The sequence below is a fragment of the Aureobasidium melanogenum genome, assembly GCF_000721775.1.
Source record: "Aureobasidium melanogenum CBS 110374 unplaced genomic scaffold scaffold_4, whole genome shotgun sequence".
NCBI classification, from domain to species: Eukaryota; Fungi; Ascomycota; class Dothideomycetes; order Dothideales; family Saccotheciaceae; genus Aureobasidium; species Aureobasidium melanogenum.
This window is the reverse complement of record NW_024470056.1, coordinates 455,247-472,823: the sequence shown is the minus strand read 5'-3', so window position 1 is coordinate 472,823 and position 17,577 is coordinate 455,247. Positions and strand designations below refer to the sequence as shown.

Below are 17,577 nucleotides of genomic sequence, written 5' to 3'. Positions count from 1 at the left end.
GAGGCGAATGACTATCTTCAAAGATTTGGATTACGAAGCTCTCAGAATCCAGGTGCCTAAACATGCGAAGACCTCTTGTGAGGTATGTGGTGTATGGATGGCTTAGCAAGAAGACATTGCGCGTACGTTGCGAAGTGCACAAGAAACGCCATATGTCTCTGTTCCAAACGTACACTCGGTTTCCTTCCTCACCGTACTCCGACTATCGCAAAGAGCAAAGCATACGCTGTAAAAAGACACAATTGCTTACTGTGTAGGGGCGCGTCTACGAAGAGCCCACAATCCGTGGCTTCTCAGCGAAGATTATCATGTTTCTTGATAATATTGTGCATTTCTATAACTCGCTCTACCAATTGGACCCTGCATGAGAACAGTTCACTGTTCGGTATCGACTCGTCGTTGCAGACGTTCCATGACGTGGCTGGTGCTGCGCTCGGTCCGTGGGGCCCGGTGCTCGTGGGATATGGGGCAAGTTTGATCTCGCATGCACCCAATCTTAGCCAGATTACACCCAATTCTTGAAGACCTACGCATCTTCTTCTGTCTGTTCTTCTACTATTCTTTGCTTGGATACTTCGACAGTCCAACACCTGTAGAGCTCTGCGCTACACCCACGAGCGCCTCGACTGTCCTCACAATTAGATCAGGCCCACCATGGTGAGCCTCCACTACCAGTGCAGCCGTGTCGCGCCAATTGTCTAATTTCTTGCTTACAGGCCGTCACCAAACGAGCTGGAAGAAAGAAGGATGCTGCCGCCGCGCAACCCGGAGCTACCGGCGGCAAGCCTCAGGTCAAGAAGGCTGCCTTCGAGTCGACCAAGAAGAAAGAAGTTGGAGTCTCGGATCTCACCCTTATCAGCAAGATTTCCAACGAGGCCATTAACGACAATTTGAAAAAGCGATTCGAGAATGGCGAGATCTATGTATGCGCGCCGCGAACTCGCACGTGTACGCAGAAGTAAATGCTGACTGTGGTCTTGCGCAGACGTATATCGGCCATGTGCTGGTGTCGGTGAATCCCTTCAGAGACTGTAAGTCGCGTTGCATACCACCTGAGTTTCTATCGCGCTGACTCGTCTCTAGTGGGCATCTATACCGAGAAGGTGCTTGACAGCTACAAGGGAAAGAACAGATTAGAAGTATGTCTCTCAACCACGACTTTCACACAGCATTGACTCTGTATAGGTTCCTCCTCACGTCTTCGCTATCGCCGAATCCTCATACTATAACATGAACGCCTACAAAGAAAATCAATGTATCATCATTTCAGGAGAGTCAGGAGCCGGAAAGACTGAGGCGGCCAAGCGTATCATGCAATACATTGCGAACGTGTCCGGTGGCAGCAACTCGTCAATTCAAGAGGTGAAGGACATGGTACTGGCCACAAATCCTCTGCTCGAATCCTTCGGAAACGCCAAAACACTGCGCAACAACAACTCCTCGAGATTTGGAAAGTACCTGGAGATTCAATTCAACGGGCAGGGTGAGCCCGTTGGTGCCAACATCACCAACTACCTACTGGAAAAATCAAGAGTTGTGGGACAAATTATGAACGAGAGAAACTTCCACATCTTCTACCAGTTCACAAAGGCATGTTCGGAGAACTACAGGCAGACTTTCGGCATTCAGCAACCTCAATCTTATGTCTACACCAGCGCATCGAAGTGCTACGATGTACAAGGAATCGACGATCACGCCGAGTTCCAGGACACATTGAACGCCATGAAGGTCATTGGTTTGTCGCAAGCCGAGCAGGATGATATCTTCCGCATGCTTGCCACGATCCTTTGGCTCGGAAACTGCACATTCGCGGAAGACGACCAAGGGAATGCCGCGATCGCAGATCAGTCTGTGGTTGACTTTGTCGCCTACCTTTTGGAGGTGGACTCTGCTCACGTTAACAAAGCCTTGACTATCAGAGTCATGGAGACTAGCCGTGGTGGTCGCAGAGGATCGGTTTACGACGTTCCACTCAACCCAGCGCAAGCGACCGCTGTTAGAGATGCCTTGGCAAAGGCCATTTACTACAACCTCTTTGACTGGATTGTACTCAGAGTCAACCAGTCCCTGCGTGCTAAGGGAGCAATCGCCCAGTCGGTTGGTATCCTTGATATTTACGGATTTGAAATTTTCGAGCGCAACAGTTTCGAGCAGCTTTGCATTAACTACGTCAACGAGAAGCTACAGCAAATCTTCATTCAGCTGACGCTCAAGGCTGAGCAAGAAGAATATGAGAGAGAACAAATCACCTGGACGCCAATCAAATACTTCGACAACAAGGTTGTGTGTGAGCTGATTGAGGAGAAGAGACCTCCTGGCGTCTTTGCAGCACTCAACGATGCTTGTGCGACAGCCCATGCTGATCCTGCAGCTGCCGATGGCACTTTTGTACAGAGACTGAATGCCCTTTCTTCAAATCCTAACTTCCAGCCAAGACAAGGTCAATTTGTCATCAAGCATTATGCTGGTGATGTCGCATATGCTGTTGAGGGAATGACGGACAAGAACAAGGACCAGCTGTTGAAGGACATTCTTAACCTCTGTGGACAGAGTTCGAACAGATTTGTCCACACTCTCTTCCCTGAACAGGTCGACCAGGACAACAAGCGCCGCCCACCTACTGCTGGTGATCGAATCAAGGCTTCCGCTAACGATTTGGTTGCTACACTGATGAAAGCATCGCCCTCCTACATTCGTACAATCAAGCCGAACGAGAACAAGTCACCTACCGAGTACAACGTTGGAAATGTCATGCATCAGATCAAATACCTAGGTCTCCAGGAGAACGTCCGTATTCGCCGTGCTGGTTTTGCATACAGACAGACATTCGACAAATTCGTGGAGCGTTTCTACCTCCTCTCACCGAAAACAAGTTATGCTGGAGACTACACCTGGACTGGCGATGCCAAGTCTGGTGTCAAGCAGATTCTCAAAGACAGCAGTATCCCTGTCGAGGAATATCAAATGGGTGTCACAAAGGCCTTTATCAAGACTCCAGAAACTCTCTTCGCGCTTGAGACTATGCGTGATAGGTACTGGCACAACATGGCGATCAGAATCCAGCGAGCCTGGCGCAATTATCTCCGCTACAGGATAGAGTGTGCAACGCGCATTCAACGCTTCTGGAGGCGCAAGACAGGTGGTATGGAATTCATCCAGCTGCGTGACGAGGGTCACAAAGTACTTGGCGGCCGCAAGGAGCGCAGACGCTACTCACTGATCGGTTACAGAAGATTCATGGGAGATTACCTGGGCATTGGAAACAACGGTGGCAGTGGCGAGATGATCAGAAAGTCGATCAATCTGCCCACCTCTGATCAGGTGTTATTCTCTTGCCGTTGCGAGGTTCTCGTCTCCAAACTTGGACGTTCTAGCAAGCCAGAGCCACGCTTCCTTATTCTGACTAACAGGAGTGTTTACCTCGTGAAGCAAGCTATCGTCAACAAGCAACTGCAAATCATGGCCGAGCGTACAATCGCCATTGGCGCTATCAAGTTCATTAGCGCCTCCACGCTAAAGGATGATTGGTTTGCAATTGGTGCTGGATCTCCTCAAGAGCCCGACCCATTGGTGAACTGCATTTTCAAGACTGAGTTCTTCACTATGCTGAAGCAGGCTTCGCGTGGCACAGTCGATATCCGTATTGCTGAGGCAATCAGCTACAACAAGAAACCTGGCAAGCTTGCAACCGTCAAGGTTGTCAAGGACCAGACTGTCGCTCGCGATGATTTGTACAAGAGTGGTACTGTTCACACTGGACCCGGTGAATCCCCTAACTCTGTATCGAAACCAACACCAAAGGCCAAGTCCGTACCTGGAAAGCCGATCACCAGTGGCAAGCTCCTCAGACCTGGAGGCCCTGGTGGCCAGCCATCGAAATTGGCTGCTCGTCCAGCACCTCAATCTCGACCTGTTCCACAAGCTCGACCTCTACCAAGTGGAAACCAAGGGCTACCAGCAGGTCTACCTACGGCTACAGTCTCAACTCCTGCAGCAGCCGCAGCCGCTGCACAGGCTGCCATGCATCAGAAACCAGTTCCCGCACCTGTCGCTGCACTCAATGGTACCGGACATGCGCGCACCCCTTCATCGGGATCGGCACGCGTTCCTCCGCCCCCTCCACCTCCTGCTGCGGCACCAAAAGAACCACAGTTCAGAGCGATGTACGACTTTGCAGGACAGACAAGCGGTGAGCTGAGTCTCACTAAGGACGAGGTCATTCTAGTGACTCAAAAGGAAAACAATGGTATGTTCTACATGATCTAGAATCGCGAGGAAAGTTACTAATAGATTTCAGGTTGGTGGCTCGCGAAACGATTGGACGGCTCAGCATCAGGATGGGCACCGTCGGCATATCTGGAAGAGGTTGTGGCCAAACCAGCCCCTCCGCCTCCACCGCCAGTGCAGGCGCGCGCAACGCCTCCGGCACCACCCAAGGCTAATGGCGCCGTAGCTGGTAAGAAGATGCCACCTCCGCCGCCAGCCAAGCGACCGGCAGGACGCAAACCTGCACCTCCTGCTCCTGGAGGCAGCGGAAGTGGCACAGATAGTGGTACATCAACACCAACAGCAGGATTAGCAGGAGGGTTGGCAGAAGCATTGAGAGCACGGTCAAAGGCAATGAGACAGGACGACGAGGATTGGTAGATATACAGATTCAAGTGGTTTCGATAGTCGTAAATTGTTACAAGAAAGATACATTTCTATTTATACAGACCCCAAAATGCGCAGTTCACTTTCTAGAGCCGGCGGCGGGCTTGCGCGCAGCGGCCTCTGAAGGCAAGAGGCTACCGATCTTTCTGAGAAGCTTGGTCGAGTCCTTGTCGAGATATGTAGAGTTGCGCGAAATGGTGCGGGCGATCTCGTTCAAGACCTTGTTCTTGTGTGGTGCGGCCTTGAGGTTAGGGTATGCGCCACGGACAAACTTGTCGAACATGACAGTCTGGCTGTTGGAAGAGAGGGCAGAGAACTTGAAATCCTCCTTCTTGACAGTTGCAAGAACCGCTGCCTTCTCCTCCTCGTTCTTGAATGACACAAGTTCACCCTTGATCATGCGCTTAGCAATGTCGGGGGCGTAGCGGAACTCGTCTTGCTGAGCTTCGGCGACAATCTTGATGCGATCCTCAATAACACCGGCAAAGTTTCCAGCAGCGATAGTAGCACCTCCCTGGCCGAGCTTGAGGTATTCGTCACGCGAAACGGGTTCGGGCTCAAAAGGCACGGCTGTAACTTCTTGCTTGTCGAATTGCTCGAGGATTGTGAGTTCGTTGGCAGTGGATTCACCCATTGGATCGGGACCCAGTTCGTCGTTGCCTTCGAGCTGCTCGTCTTCTTCTTGTGCCTGCTCTTCCTGAACCACCTCTTGCTGTCCTCTTCCTCGCTTGGTGTCTCTCGAGACTGCTTCGCCGCCTTCGTTGGGGTCCAGTACAGCGCCAGAAGATGTGTGTTCGGATCTTGACTCGTCGGCAGCTCCACCGGCACGCACTGGGCGACCAGGGCTTTGGGCGAAAGCACTCTCGCGGCCTGCGGAGTCGTTGGCTCCCATAGGACCGCTTCCTCCAACAGCCTCTGCATCGACATCCTTGGAACGAGTGGTAGGGTAGACACTGTTGTTGCCGCCCGAGACAGTAGCAGCGGTACTGCCGCGGTTCAGCATGCGGACTTCCTCAGAAACCTGGGCGGCGCGTTGTTGCCGTGAGCGACCAGTAGCGGGTTGGTTGTGCGGTGTGGAAGTGTGTTCGGGAGCCGGGTTTGTCGCTGCACAGGGTCAATCATGGCTGTAGTAGCAGCAGAGACAGGCATTCAAGCATACGCATAGTGTTGGAGCCTTTTTCCTGGCCTCTTTGGCGGTCGGCCCATCTCTTGTCGCTGAGGTAGCGCGCCGACTGCACACGAAGGCTGACAGGGCATTGCGGTCTCACCGCTGAGACGGCTGTCAGCGGCTGTCTTTTGAACATGGTGGTGGTTGTGACTGGACGAATACAGAAATTCACGGTCATGTCGCTGTCTGCATGCGCCTATCCCAAATCTTGGAGATATGGTCTGTGCGCATCTGTATGTATTGCGGCAGTATCGAGACCTCCGAAACATCAACATTGCCTTTTGCTCAACTGTCCCCAATTCATCTTTATTTGTTGATCGCCATCTGTCGAGACTGAACACTAGATTTTGTTCGATCAATCAAGTTGCTCGAACTGACTCTAGCATCTCCTTGAAAAGAATCAAAACAACGCTCTCTATCAACACCATCATCATGCTCCGCAGACAACCTACCAAAATTACTCTGGTTCAGGACGATATTGCTGCTTATGATGCCAATAAACTCAAAAAGGATCAAGAGAAGAACCAGCAGCAGCGCGCAGACATCAATCCCTATGGCGATCCGCGTTTCGACCCAGCCGGAGGTCCACGAAAGGATACGAGGACCAAGGAACAGAGACTTGGTCTGTCGTCTAGAAACTAGCCATTGAAATTACAGTCTGCATCAGATCAGGTCGAGGAATTCTGGCTCGGCCAGAATGGCTTCGTTGTCGTTTCCTTGCGTGATGGACCACGCGCGGCAGGAATCTTCATTCCTCTACATGCACCAGCGTCGTAAACACACCTCGCATGCTCATCCCTCTTACAATGTCATCTGGAGGATGCTGAATCTGTTCTATTCTTCTACCCTCCGAAGACAGACTATCTCAATCATTGACAGAGAGATAATGGCGCGATTGCGGTTGCTCCCTCTACTGGCCTGTGTTACTCTTTTGTTGTGTTCGCTCTCGTCGACATTTGTAAGTAATCGTAGATTATTCAAGACTTCTTTTCTAATCAACGCGTCTAGGTTCAAGCTCAATCGGACGATTCAGCTCCACTACATACTACAAATCATGTGAAACGCTACGGCTCAGGGGCTCCCTACTGGTTCTCTGAGATCACCAGGCAAGGAAAAGTTGCATATGGCACAAACTCTTCATACGTCGTCTGGAGAAATGTAATGGATTATGGAGCCAAAGGTCCGTTCTGGTACTTCAATTGAAGACTCTCTTCATCTGACAGACTTCAGGCGACGGCGTTACTGATGACACTGATGCTATCAACAATGCAACATATGACGGCAACAGATGTGCCTATCCATGTGAATCACAGACTACCACTCCGGCTATTGTTTACTTCCCTCCCGGTACATATGCTGTTAGCAGACCACTCGTTATGCTGTATTACACCCAGTTCATCGGAGATGCCAACAATCTGCCGGTGATTCTGGGCCTTCCGAATTTCTATGGTATCGCTCTACTCGATTCCGATCCTTATCTAGCTTATGGACAGAGTTGGTGGGCCAACCAGGTATGACAACTTGGTATTTGTGCGAAACATGAATGCTAATGAATTGTGCCATAGAATAACATGTGGCGCCAAGTTCGCAATTTTGTGCTCGACATTCGCCAGATCCCTTCTGGCTCGGCCCATTGCTTGCATTGGCAAGTTGCTCAGGGAGCATCTCTACAGAACATTGTTTTCGAGATGACCGAAGGTGGTGATGACAATCAGCAAATGGTTAGTCTGCATACTATCAATTGCAATCTATATGACTTATCATCTCCAGGGTGTTTTCATGGACAACGGATCAGCCTTATATCTAGAAGACCTCATTTTCAATGGTGGATCTATCGGTTTCTTCTCTGGCAACCAGCAATTTACTTGTCGAAATCTGACCTTCAACAACTGTCAAACTGCCATCTACCAGAATTGGAATTGGATGTTTTCCTACAAAGATATCGTCATCAACAATGCCCAAGTCGGTATAGATATGACACAAGGCGGAGAAGAAATCACCACTGGTTCCATGGTTCTGCAAGATGCGACAATGAACAATGTTGCGATTGGTGTTATTACCACCTTCTCTTCCAACTCGACGCCCACCTCTGCCGGCACCTTCATTATGGACAACGTAAATTTTGTCGACACCCCAGTTGCAGTCCAGCTCTCTCCTAGCAATGCCACTCTTCTCGAAGGAAATCAGCTAGTCGGAGCCTGGGGCCAAGGCAGGGTTTACAGTGCGTACGAATCTTCCTACGAAGAGAACAATCTCACTTGTTACGGTCCTGCAGCCACCTATTCTCGCGTGCAACAAGTCATGGACCCTGCCCCCAAAGCTTCATCTCTCTTGAATGCTGACGGATCCGTCTTCACACGTTCAAGACCTCAGTATGAAGGTGTTCCTGTCGAAAACTTTATATCCATCAAGACTTATGGATGTGCTGGTGATGGTGTTACTGATGATACTGCATGCGTGCAGAGCTTCCTGAACTCGATTCAGCCCGATCAAATCGCCTACATCGATTACGGCGCTTATGTCATCAGAGACACCATCAACTTCCCTATTCCGATCAAGGTTCAAGGCGAGCTGTGGCCTTACTTTATGGTGGATGGTTCTTCGTCCACATTTAGCGATCAGAACAATCCTCAGCCCGCATTTCGTGTCGGTGAACCTGGTCAAGTTGGTGACATTGAACTGGTCGAGCTTATTTTCCAGACAATTGGTCCCGCCCCTGGCGCAATCATGGTTGAATGGAACCTCGCACAATCATCACCAGGCTCTGCTGGTAAGTTTTGCTCTTCATCCAGTATTAGAACCTCACTAAACAATCTATTGCAGCTATGTTCGATGTTCATTGGCGTATTGGAGGTACCAATGGCACCCAATTGCAATCGACCAATTGTCCTAAGACACCAAACACCCTAACTACTCCCAACCCTGATTGTTTTGGTTCTTTCCTGCTCCTCCATATCACAAGAACCGCATCTTTGTTCATGAGCAACAACTGGGGCTGGGTCAGTGATCACGAGATGGATCTGTCAGGTGAGATATAAGAATGATAATTTTTCATTTGAACACATGCTGATTAGATTTACAGACCACAACCAAATCAACATTTACAACGGTCGTGGAGTCTTGGTCGAAAGTCAAGGTCCTGTGTGGATGATTGGCACATCCTTCGAGCATAGCATGCTTTACAACTACCAGTTTGCTTCTGCAAGCGAGATCTATGCCAGTGCTATTCAGTCGGAGACTGCGTAAGTTTGAATGCCTTCTGCATTTCTATTCGTACTAATAGACACGAAGCTACATGCAAAATAATCCCAATGCCATCGCACCATACCCACCACAATCCGACTGGAACGATCCAGACTTCTCTACCTGCTTCACCTCGAACTGTCCCAAAACTTGGGGCTTGCGCATCTTCAACAGCACCTATATTTTCGTATACGGTACTGGACTTTACTCATTCTTCAACAACTACGATTCCGGATGCTTGGCGACCACCAATTGTCAGCAAAATATGGTGAGTGTTGAAGAAAGTCAAGGTGTTTATCTGTATGCCCTCAATACCGTAGGTGCTCAGAATCTGGTTCAAGTCGATCAGGTGGAGTTGGTGCCTGCAATTGCGAATGACAACAGCTTTGCAGATACGGTGGCGATATTCGAGTATCCTTGATCGAAATGTACGGGAAGGAAGTTTGTTCATTAGTCTGTTCGTGCGTCGATGCCTTCCCTCGAATTCTTTTGGTTTGAGGTATACTTGACAGAAAATGAATTGCAGTATCATTATTCATTCGAACTCGGCCTTCTCGCGTGCTAGAGACAGTCACAATCTGGCATCTGACCCCATCTCTGTTCCGATTACAAGTATTCCTGCAAGCTATCGAAAACACTCAGTTGGCCTTCAACTGGGTCCTTTCTGTGAAGCCCAAGGGTCGGACTTGTGGTTCGGTGAAGGCGGGGATCGGCGCGACTCCGTTGATCTCATCGCGTAATTAGTCAACTCACGATACTGTCTGCATCACCCTCTCCACGTGTCAATGCGAATAGAGACCAAGAACTCGGGAATGCTGTTGCAATTTGCAAGTATCTAGGCCTTGCTCTGCGTGTAAGCTGTGGAATGTAGTCGTCGACCTTTGTGGGAGGAATGTCACCTAGCCATGACAACAACATGTTGGTCTCGCGCGTGGGTAGACTTTCGAAGGTAGCGAGACAAGTCTTTCTTCCCTTTCCACTGTCTGAAGCTACGTGAAGACGTATGGCGAAAATGCCGAATATGGCATCAGAACTCGGTATTGGCGTTCTGCCCTTTCTTTCTCTGATTTTGCCTGCTATGTCTCAGAGTATCCCTGGTGCAAGCCTCTTCACTGGCGGTGGCATACCTGGCTCAGGGGCATACGAATTGGTTGATGACTACCAACCTAGCGTGTTCTTCAGCAAGTTCAACTTCTACAACGTACGTTGCAGGGACGACAATAGTAGATTTTGGTACTAAGATCATACAGTCATACGATCCGACATACGGCCATGTGCAGTGAGTCCGGTTTATTCTGTTTCTTAGAGAAGCTTTACTAAGATTCCCAGATACGTGAACGAATCGGTTGCTGTCACGAACGGGTATGCAACTACGAACGAGGACAGCGTTACGATCAGTGTAGATACAACGAATATGTGGCCGAATGGCGGGCCAGGACGACCATCCGTCAGGCTCATCAGTGATAACACATACACTCACGGACTCTTCATCTTGGATCTGACCCACATGCCATATGGATGTGGAACCTGGCCTGCATTCTGGCTCCTCGGCCCAAATTGGCCAGCCAATGGCGAAATAGGTGGGTGGCATTGCATTGCTGTTCTACCAATTCACTAAGCGAGTCTAGACATCATCGAAGGTGTACACACTAGTGAGCAGAACACCGTGTCTATGCACACGAGCGCCAATTGTACCATTGCTGGTTCTGGACAGACCGGTCTCTTCACCAATGCCAACTGTGATGAAGCTGCAAATAGCAACTCTGGATGTGGAAGCATGGCAAATGATACAGCAACTCCCAATAACTACGGCCAAGGACTTAGCGACAATGAAGGTGGTGTTTACATTACCGAGTGGACTTCGGCGTATGTCCGTGTCTGGTTCTTCCCTCGTGATGGTATTCCTTCGAGTGTCACTGATGGCTCTCCTGATGTTTCTGAGTTTGGTCTGCCCATGGCGAACTTCCAAGGTTCCTGCGATATCGACTCTCATTTTGCTAACCACAGTATCATCATCAATACTGATTTCTGTGGTGCATGGGCTGGATTTGCTTATTCGAACTTCCCGAACTGTCCATTGACAGCTGGCGCAAATGGCTACGACTCGTGTGTCGATTTTGTAGGCAACAACCCACAAAACTTCACACAGGCATACTGGGAAATCAACTCGATTAGGGTCTACCAGTTGCCTGTCAATGTGACCTCATCTACGGTTCCGACCAGCACTGCACCATTGACTTCGTCTTCGCCAATTAGTGTCAGTGGCAGTATCATCAATCCCGGAATGGGCCAGTCCACATCGTCATTGCCTCTTTCGGTACCATACACTGGTCCACTGTCTTCTGTATCTTCCACTATCTCGTCCACAGCTACCGCGTTAGCCAGTCCACTCATTTGTTTCCCTTACGACGGCAAGAATTATACAGATTACAATGGTTTCACGTACGCCATCAGCTGCGGATACGATCTGACTGGTCAAAGCCTGAATGGCGCTGGTCAAACCGTTGACAGCTTCGAAGCTTGCATCGAGCTGTGTGACAGTACAGCTGGATGTGGTGCAGTTTCTCACGTTGGTGGCAATGGAGCGGGCACTTGCACTTTGAAAACTGGCGAAGGCCAACTCGAATACGATGGTCATACTTTCGTTGCTGTGTCAGTGTTGGTTATCTCGAGTGCCTCTTCGACGTCATTGGCAGTGACTGCAACAATTCCTCTCTCCTCTACCCCTCCGAAGACTGCCACGCTTCAACCAACTGCACAGGCATCGACTTGCCCTGAAGTCAACAACTCCGTGTACGTGGACGAGAATGTGGTCTCGTACAATGTATATTGCTCCACAGACACGGACGTGGAAACCTACAACAACACCGTTATTCAAGGAGGTGGCTTCGTGGCTTGCTTTACTATCTGCGATGTCACGCCGGATTGTGTTGGTTTCAGCTTTGAAGGCACATCAGCAGGTACTTGCCATTTCAAGAACCAATTTGGCAGCACCTCTTCAGCTGCATCCGACTCCGTTGTCGCTTTCCTTTCACAGGGTCCAAATTCATCTTCGAGTGCCTCAACTGCTCCTTCTACAGTTTCCTCCGCAACAAGTTCCGGTGTCTTGCTTAGTTTGTCTGCGTACGAAAAAACCTCTGTCTCAGCGAGCAGTAGCTCATCTTCGATGAGCTTGGGTGTTCCTGCTACAACATCGAATGCTGCCCTCCCGTCATCCTCAGCATCTCCGACCTTGTTCCTCTCTTCGTCGGTCACATCGAGCTTGCCATTGACAACTTCTTCAGCCAGTCCTCCAATCGTCTACTATGTCGCTCCACCGTGCCCTTCATCTGTAGACAACATCTGCAACACCGACACACCGACGACCTGCTCTAATGCTCGTGGTGCAAATTTCGACGTCGGTTGTGGAAGCTCATACACAGGAACCACGATTGATGAGAACAGCAGAGTACGTGTCATCAAGCGTGTGGCTGAGCCATCATACACAGATTGTCTCGATCTATGTGATGATACTACTGGCTGTGTTGGCGTCAACTACAAAGGGACCGAGTGTACCCTGTTTAGTAACATCACGGGTACTGTTCCAGATCCTGGCAATGTCGCCGCTACGCTCTTGCCTCCTGTGCCAGTCACATCAACCAGCGCTGCTACATCGTCACCAACGGTATCTACACTGCCAACATCCAGCTCTATCTCATCGTCAAGTGCCTCGATTACTTCCTCTTCGTCAATTGTATCATCAGTTGTGTCGTCTGCTATATCGATCCCCACTGCTGGTCCGACGTGCCCGGGAGCTGCTGGTCAAACTTACGCAGACTCGAATGGGGCCAACTACACCGTCGCTTGTGATATGAACGTCCAAGGAGGTGACCTCTCGAGTGCATACCGCGCTGATTCTCTCCTGGGTTGCTTGCCTAGCTGCGATGTTACGACAGGCTGCATAGGTGTAGTTTACGACACATTGTCTTCTTCCTGTCAGATGAAGTCTACCTTCACCGGTGCCCAGGTCCCCGGTGCAAATTTTGTCATTGCTGTACGTGTGGGTGCAACAGATCCTGGAATCTCATCGTCATCGAGCTTGACAAGCTCTTCTTCGGCTTCAGGAGCCAGTCTTTCGAGTGTCGGCACTAGCAGTAGTGCAACTATCACCATAACCACATGTGAGTACTTGTGTCACCTAACCTTCTTCTTTTACTAATTGCCTTTCAGCTTATCCTGCAAGCGCGACAGTCACTGTTGTTAGTACATTTGTCACAACTGGAATACCTCCTAGTGGTAGTTTTGCTTCCGGCAGTGAGAGTACAGGCTCGGGCTCCTTATGCTTCACCTGCTTCTTGACCCCCACTGTAGTGACTGGAGGTGGCACAAATGTGGCTGCCAACACTGGCGGCGTATGCTCTGCCCAGACCTCTAGTTCTGTTGGGACAACAACTATATTCACCACCGAGACGGTCACGGCTTGCCCAACCCCAGGCATGTGTCCGCCCGAAGGCTTTGGTTGGGGCGGCACACTGTTTGGCTCCAACTTCAGCAGCATGGCTTCTCAAAGCTCTTTTGCATCTATGGGTGGAGGCATGAACCCTGCTGTCAGCGGTGGATCTGGGGGAACTCCCACCTCGACAATCCTCGTTACTGGTTCTGCAGTGAGTGGTGGATCGTCAGCAACCCCAGTCTGTCCTGGCTCAGATGGTACTCTCTTCACTGACAGCTTGGGTCAAGTTTACGAGATTAGTTGCGGACGAGCCATTACTGACCAAACGCTCTCAACCTCCAATACGAGTTCTCTGGCGTCTTGCATTGATGCTTGCGACATGTACAACTTCCAGACCTTCAACTCTCCCAGCTCATGTTTGGGTGTCTCGTTCTATGCAGATCTCACCGCAGGCAATTGCGAGTTGAAGACGGGCACTACGAACGTTACTTCACCTGATGTTGATTCTGCTCGCCTTCTCTCCAGATCGGTCGGCGCAGGTAATAGCACGATTGGCAATGGAGGTACTGGAGGCAATGGCGACTATGGAGCTGGATCTGTTGTCGGTACTGTCACTGCAACTGCCCCTGGCACTGGCGGTGTGACGACCGTTTTAGCCGGGGGCGTGACAACCGTCATTGGTGGTGGCGGTGGCTCTGGAAATGGTAATGGAGTAGGCACTGGTCCAGGAACGGGAGCTGGTACAGGTCCAGGCACAGGTCCAGGCACAGGTCCAGGCACAGGTCCAGGCACAGGTCCAGGCACAGGTCCAGGTACAGGTCCAGGCACAGGACCGGGTACGGGCCCTGGTACGGGTCCAGGCACAGGACCGGGTACGGGCCCTGGTACGGGTCCAGGCACAGGACCGGGTACGGGCCCTGGTTCGACGGTTTATGCTGTCTCGACTGCAGTATCAACCATTGTCTCTAACGGACAAACAATACTCTCGACGTATGGAGTCAGCACAGCGGTCAGCGTTGTATACCAGCCGGCAACTACGCAGACAGTGACCACGACCACAGTTTCCATATCGATATCTATTTCCGACCGTACCGTCGTCTCGACTGCACCAGGAGCCACAGTATCGGTGTCTGGAGGAGGCGGCCAGGTGGTCACGATCACGGCCGGTGGTGGAAACTACATTACTGTCACACAGGTGGTAACGAGCTACGCCACCCCTTCGAGTGTCAGTACGTCGTTCACTTGCAGAACATATGCCACAAACTACCTCAATGGTATGCATGGTCGTATGCTGTTGAGGAAGAGAAGTGTGTTCGATAGTTACGGAATGGGTCAATCTGATCCCCTGGCGCCAATGCCGGGAGCTGCACCACGAATTTGATGTAGGAACACCTTAGTACCTAGGCAGTTCTCTTGTAGTAGTCTTGTCCAATGCGAATGTTCAAGTTTTGGTTGATCTACTTAGGCTTCCCAACAAGGAATTGTGTTATTCCAAGGGCTCACACGATGAACTGTTTCAGGCTCTCGAGAGGGGTGTCTATACAGTAGTATTGGTTACTCATAAGTCCTATATCAATGTCAGGATTGTGCCATCGGTATCAAAAGTCCGTTCATCCGGAGTGTATAAGCACTTCTATAGCAGACGTGTGTGAAACTACCACCACTTCTCGCATAAAACTTTGCGCTTGTCCATACCATCTCTTGTGCTCAAATATCCGACAAACTGGTCTGTCATGGCAGGGGGACCGCAGACATAAGCCACCGTCGCCTGCCTAACACTGCGGTCCCCGCCAATCGCAGCTTCCAAATCGTCCTTCTCGATCCTTCCCAACCTGACATGTTGGGGCAGGCCCGTCGCAGCATCGATCTCCTTCTGCGATGTCCCTGTGAGGAACAGGTCTAGCTGAACACTGCCATCTCCTTGTTTCTTGATTAAATCCATCAATCTTGTCAAGAACAGGATACGTGATTCTTTGATCGGTCCTTCCTCAACCTTGCTTCCGTAGACAAATCTCACCTTCTTTGGTCGATTGGAAAGACTCATTAGATATGCAAAGATCGAGATCAAAGGATTGATACCCACGCCCCCTGCCACCAAGACGACTTGTTCAATGCCAGTAACATCTAAACCCGGCGGCGGCCATACGAAGCTCCCACCTGTGCGAACAATAATCTGTTCATTCAAGATCTCAGACTCGGGTTTCCAGAGCCATTGAGCAGGTGGGTTGGTGGATTTTTGGATTGCTAGCTCGAAGTAGGCTGGTCGTTGAGAGGTAGGTTTGCCTTGGTCTGAAGGCGTGGAAGTTATGGTGAAGCCACCCGCTTTGGGCAGAGATGGGATGAAGACGTCTAGCCATTGACCTGGCAGGAACTTTACTTTGGTAGATGTAATTAGCAAATGATCTCATTGGTAGATGAATAGATATGAAGATTATTTGTACCTTTAGTGAGTGATCGGGCTTCATGGCACTCAACCGAATCAAACGAATAGTGTTGTTGACGGCATCGATGCGAGATACTGTCACAGGCTCTAGACGTGCTTCTCGTGGTTCTTGGGCTGTACGTTCTTCATGGCTGAGGGAAGAGCGAACGGTTGCCATAGTGCGGATGAGAAGAGGGTAAGGGCGAAGAGAGGAGCAAGGTACACGAGATACTAGATGTTTATGGAACATAGCAATTACTATTGACAACTTGACCAATGTATCTTATGTGAATGAAGATGGAAGTCGCTGCCGGCTAATGTGCCCATATCGGGCATGACGTTGCGTCTGTTCGGCAGGAGCACCCCGCCCACAGTCGGTGTCTGGTGATGCCGTCGGACATCACGAATGCAAGTACAGATAACACGTATTTGTGAATTAATACGTCTAGAAGAACATACATTTCAAGATGACTGCTCCAATGGCTACGATAGGCGTCATCTCGATTGGTGAGATGGGACTAGGAATCGCCAAGCTGCTGAAAGCAAGTGGTTATCGCGTAGTCACTAATGCCACTGGTCGAAGGTATGCTATACACATTTTCCCAGAGGAGATAAGAATAGTATCTAACGCATATTTCTAGTCAAGATACACACGACCGAGCCAAATCAGCATCCATAGACCTAGTTTCTTCGGATGAGGAACTAGCAGCGACGTCAGACTACATTATGTCTATCGTGCCACCAAGAGATGCAATAGCGACGGCGGAACGCGTAGTAAAAGTCAGCAACACAAAGAGAGACAAGCCTTTGTATTATCTCGATATGAATGCGGTCTCGCCAAAGCTGGTCAGGAGCATCAACGAGCTCTTTGGCGCTGCTGGTCAAAACGTTCGTTTCATTGATGGAGCCGTGATTGGCAGTGCACCAAGCCTCAAAGACGACCAAGCAGACTCGTCCAAGCCCGAAGCATGGAAGAGACCCGGTATTCCCATGTCTGGACCGTACCGATTGACAGACGCAGAACCAAATGGTGCACATCTTGCCAATACACTTGGGGCCCGACACATTTCAGAGGAAATAGGCGCGGCATCAGGACTGAAGATGAGCTTCGCATCTCTGTTTAAAGGACTCACCGGGTTGGCCATCCAATCTTTTACAACAGCGCATCGTCTTGGTGTGTTGCCAGAGTTGCAGCAGCATCTCCAACAACATAGTCCGAAGATATTGGAACTGATTAATGGTTCGATGCCTAAAATGCCACCCAAGGCTTACCGCTGGGTTCGAGAAATGGAGGAAATTGATGCAACACTGAGGGAAGATGGTGGGTTCGAAGAAGAATCGATCTTTAGTGGCATCGCTAGGACGTATGAGTTGGTTGCCCACGGCACAGACCTAGGTGAAGAGAAGACTGAGAGGAGAAACCGGGGCAAGACAACCGAGGATGTAGCATTGTTGATGAGTGAAGGCATCGAGAGACGAAAGCAAAAGACGGATTAGACAGACCACATAGGACTTTACATACATAAATTTGGGCGAATATTCAAAATGAAGGAAGCAGTGTTCACGCAGCCACGCGCAGCGCTCGAGCCTCGGAGTCCCAAGCAGCCAGAAAACAAGCTTTCTCGGCGTTAAGGGTCTCGACCGACTGGGACTTTTTTA

General features: G+C 50.1%; 6 protein-coding genes across 6 annotated transcripts; 4 read left to right on the top strand and 2 right to left on the bottom strand.

The window, feature by feature from the left end:
• Nucleotides 1-654: 654 nt before the first annotated feature.
• Nucleotides 655-4,647, top strand: M437DRAFT_63814 (myosin IC heavy chain; the record flags this gene model as incomplete). The annotated part of the gene is made up of 6 exons (XM_041024313.1): nucleotides 655-657; nucleotides 717-923; nucleotides 986-1,031; nucleotides 1,084-1,139; nucleotides 1,186-4,246; nucleotides 4,298-4,647. 6 exons carry the CDS (start codon nucleotides 655-657, stop codon nucleotides 4,645-4,647), a joined length of 3,723 nt encoding a protein of 1,240 aa, XP_040882201.1.
• Nucleotides 4,648-4,732: 85 nt separating this feature from the next.
• M437DRAFT_43062 (uncharacterized protein) lies at nucleotides 4,733-5,545 on the bottom strand (the record flags this gene model as incomplete). The annotated part of the gene is made up of 1 exon (XM_041020674.1): nucleotides 4,733-5,545. The coding sequence occupies one exon, from the start codon at nucleotides 5,543-5,545 to the stop codon at nucleotides 4,733-4,735; it is 813 nt and encodes a 270-aa protein (XP_040882200.1).
• Nucleotides 5,546-6,707: 1,162 nt separating this feature from the next.
• M437DRAFT_63812 (pectin lyase-like protein) lies at nucleotides 6,708-9,485 on the top strand (the record flags this gene model as incomplete). Its single annotated transcript, XM_041024312.1, has 8 exons — nucleotides 6,708-6,779; nucleotides 6,830-7,001; nucleotides 7,052-7,332; nucleotides 7,387-7,542; nucleotides 7,592-8,591; nucleotides 8,645-8,848; nucleotides 8,904-9,063; nucleotides 9,113-9,485. The coding sequence occupies 8 exons, from the start codon at nucleotides 6,708-6,710 to the stop codon at nucleotides 9,483-9,485; spliced, it is 2,418 nt and encodes an 805-aa protein (XP_040882199.1).
• A 657-nt stretch (nucleotides 9,486-10,142) lies between these two features.
• M437DRAFT_42388 (uncharacterized protein) lies at nucleotides 10,143-11,252 on the top strand (the record flags this gene model as incomplete). Its single annotated transcript, XM_041020563.1, has 4 exons — nucleotides 10,143-10,265; nucleotides 10,315-10,343; nucleotides 10,394-10,644; nucleotides 10,693-11,252. Coding segments are annotated over 4 exons (963 nt in total), but the record flags the coding sequence as incomplete, so codon positions are not given.
• A 3,898-nt stretch (nucleotides 11,253-15,150) lies between these two features.
• M437DRAFT_82149 (uncharacterized protein) lies at nucleotides 15,151-16,096 on the bottom strand (the record flags this gene model as incomplete). The annotated part of the gene is made up of 2 exons (XM_041027696.1): nucleotides 15,151-15,867; nucleotides 15,938-16,096. 2 exons carry the CDS (start codon nucleotides 16,094-16,096, stop codon nucleotides 15,151-15,153), a joined length of 876 nt encoding a protein of 291 aa, XP_040882197.1.
• Nucleotides 16,097-16,385: 289 nt separating this feature from the next.
• Nucleotides 16,386-17,415, top strand: M437DRAFT_42562 (6-phosphogluconate dehydrogenase C-terminal domain-like protein; the record flags this gene model as incomplete). The annotated part of the gene is made up of 2 exons (XM_041020602.1): nucleotides 16,386-16,501; nucleotides 16,560-17,415. 2 exons carry the CDS (start codon nucleotides 16,386-16,388, stop codon nucleotides 17,413-17,415), a joined length of 972 nt encoding a protein of 323 aa, XP_040882196.1.
• Between the last annotated feature and the right edge of the window lie 162 nt (nucleotides 17,416-17,577).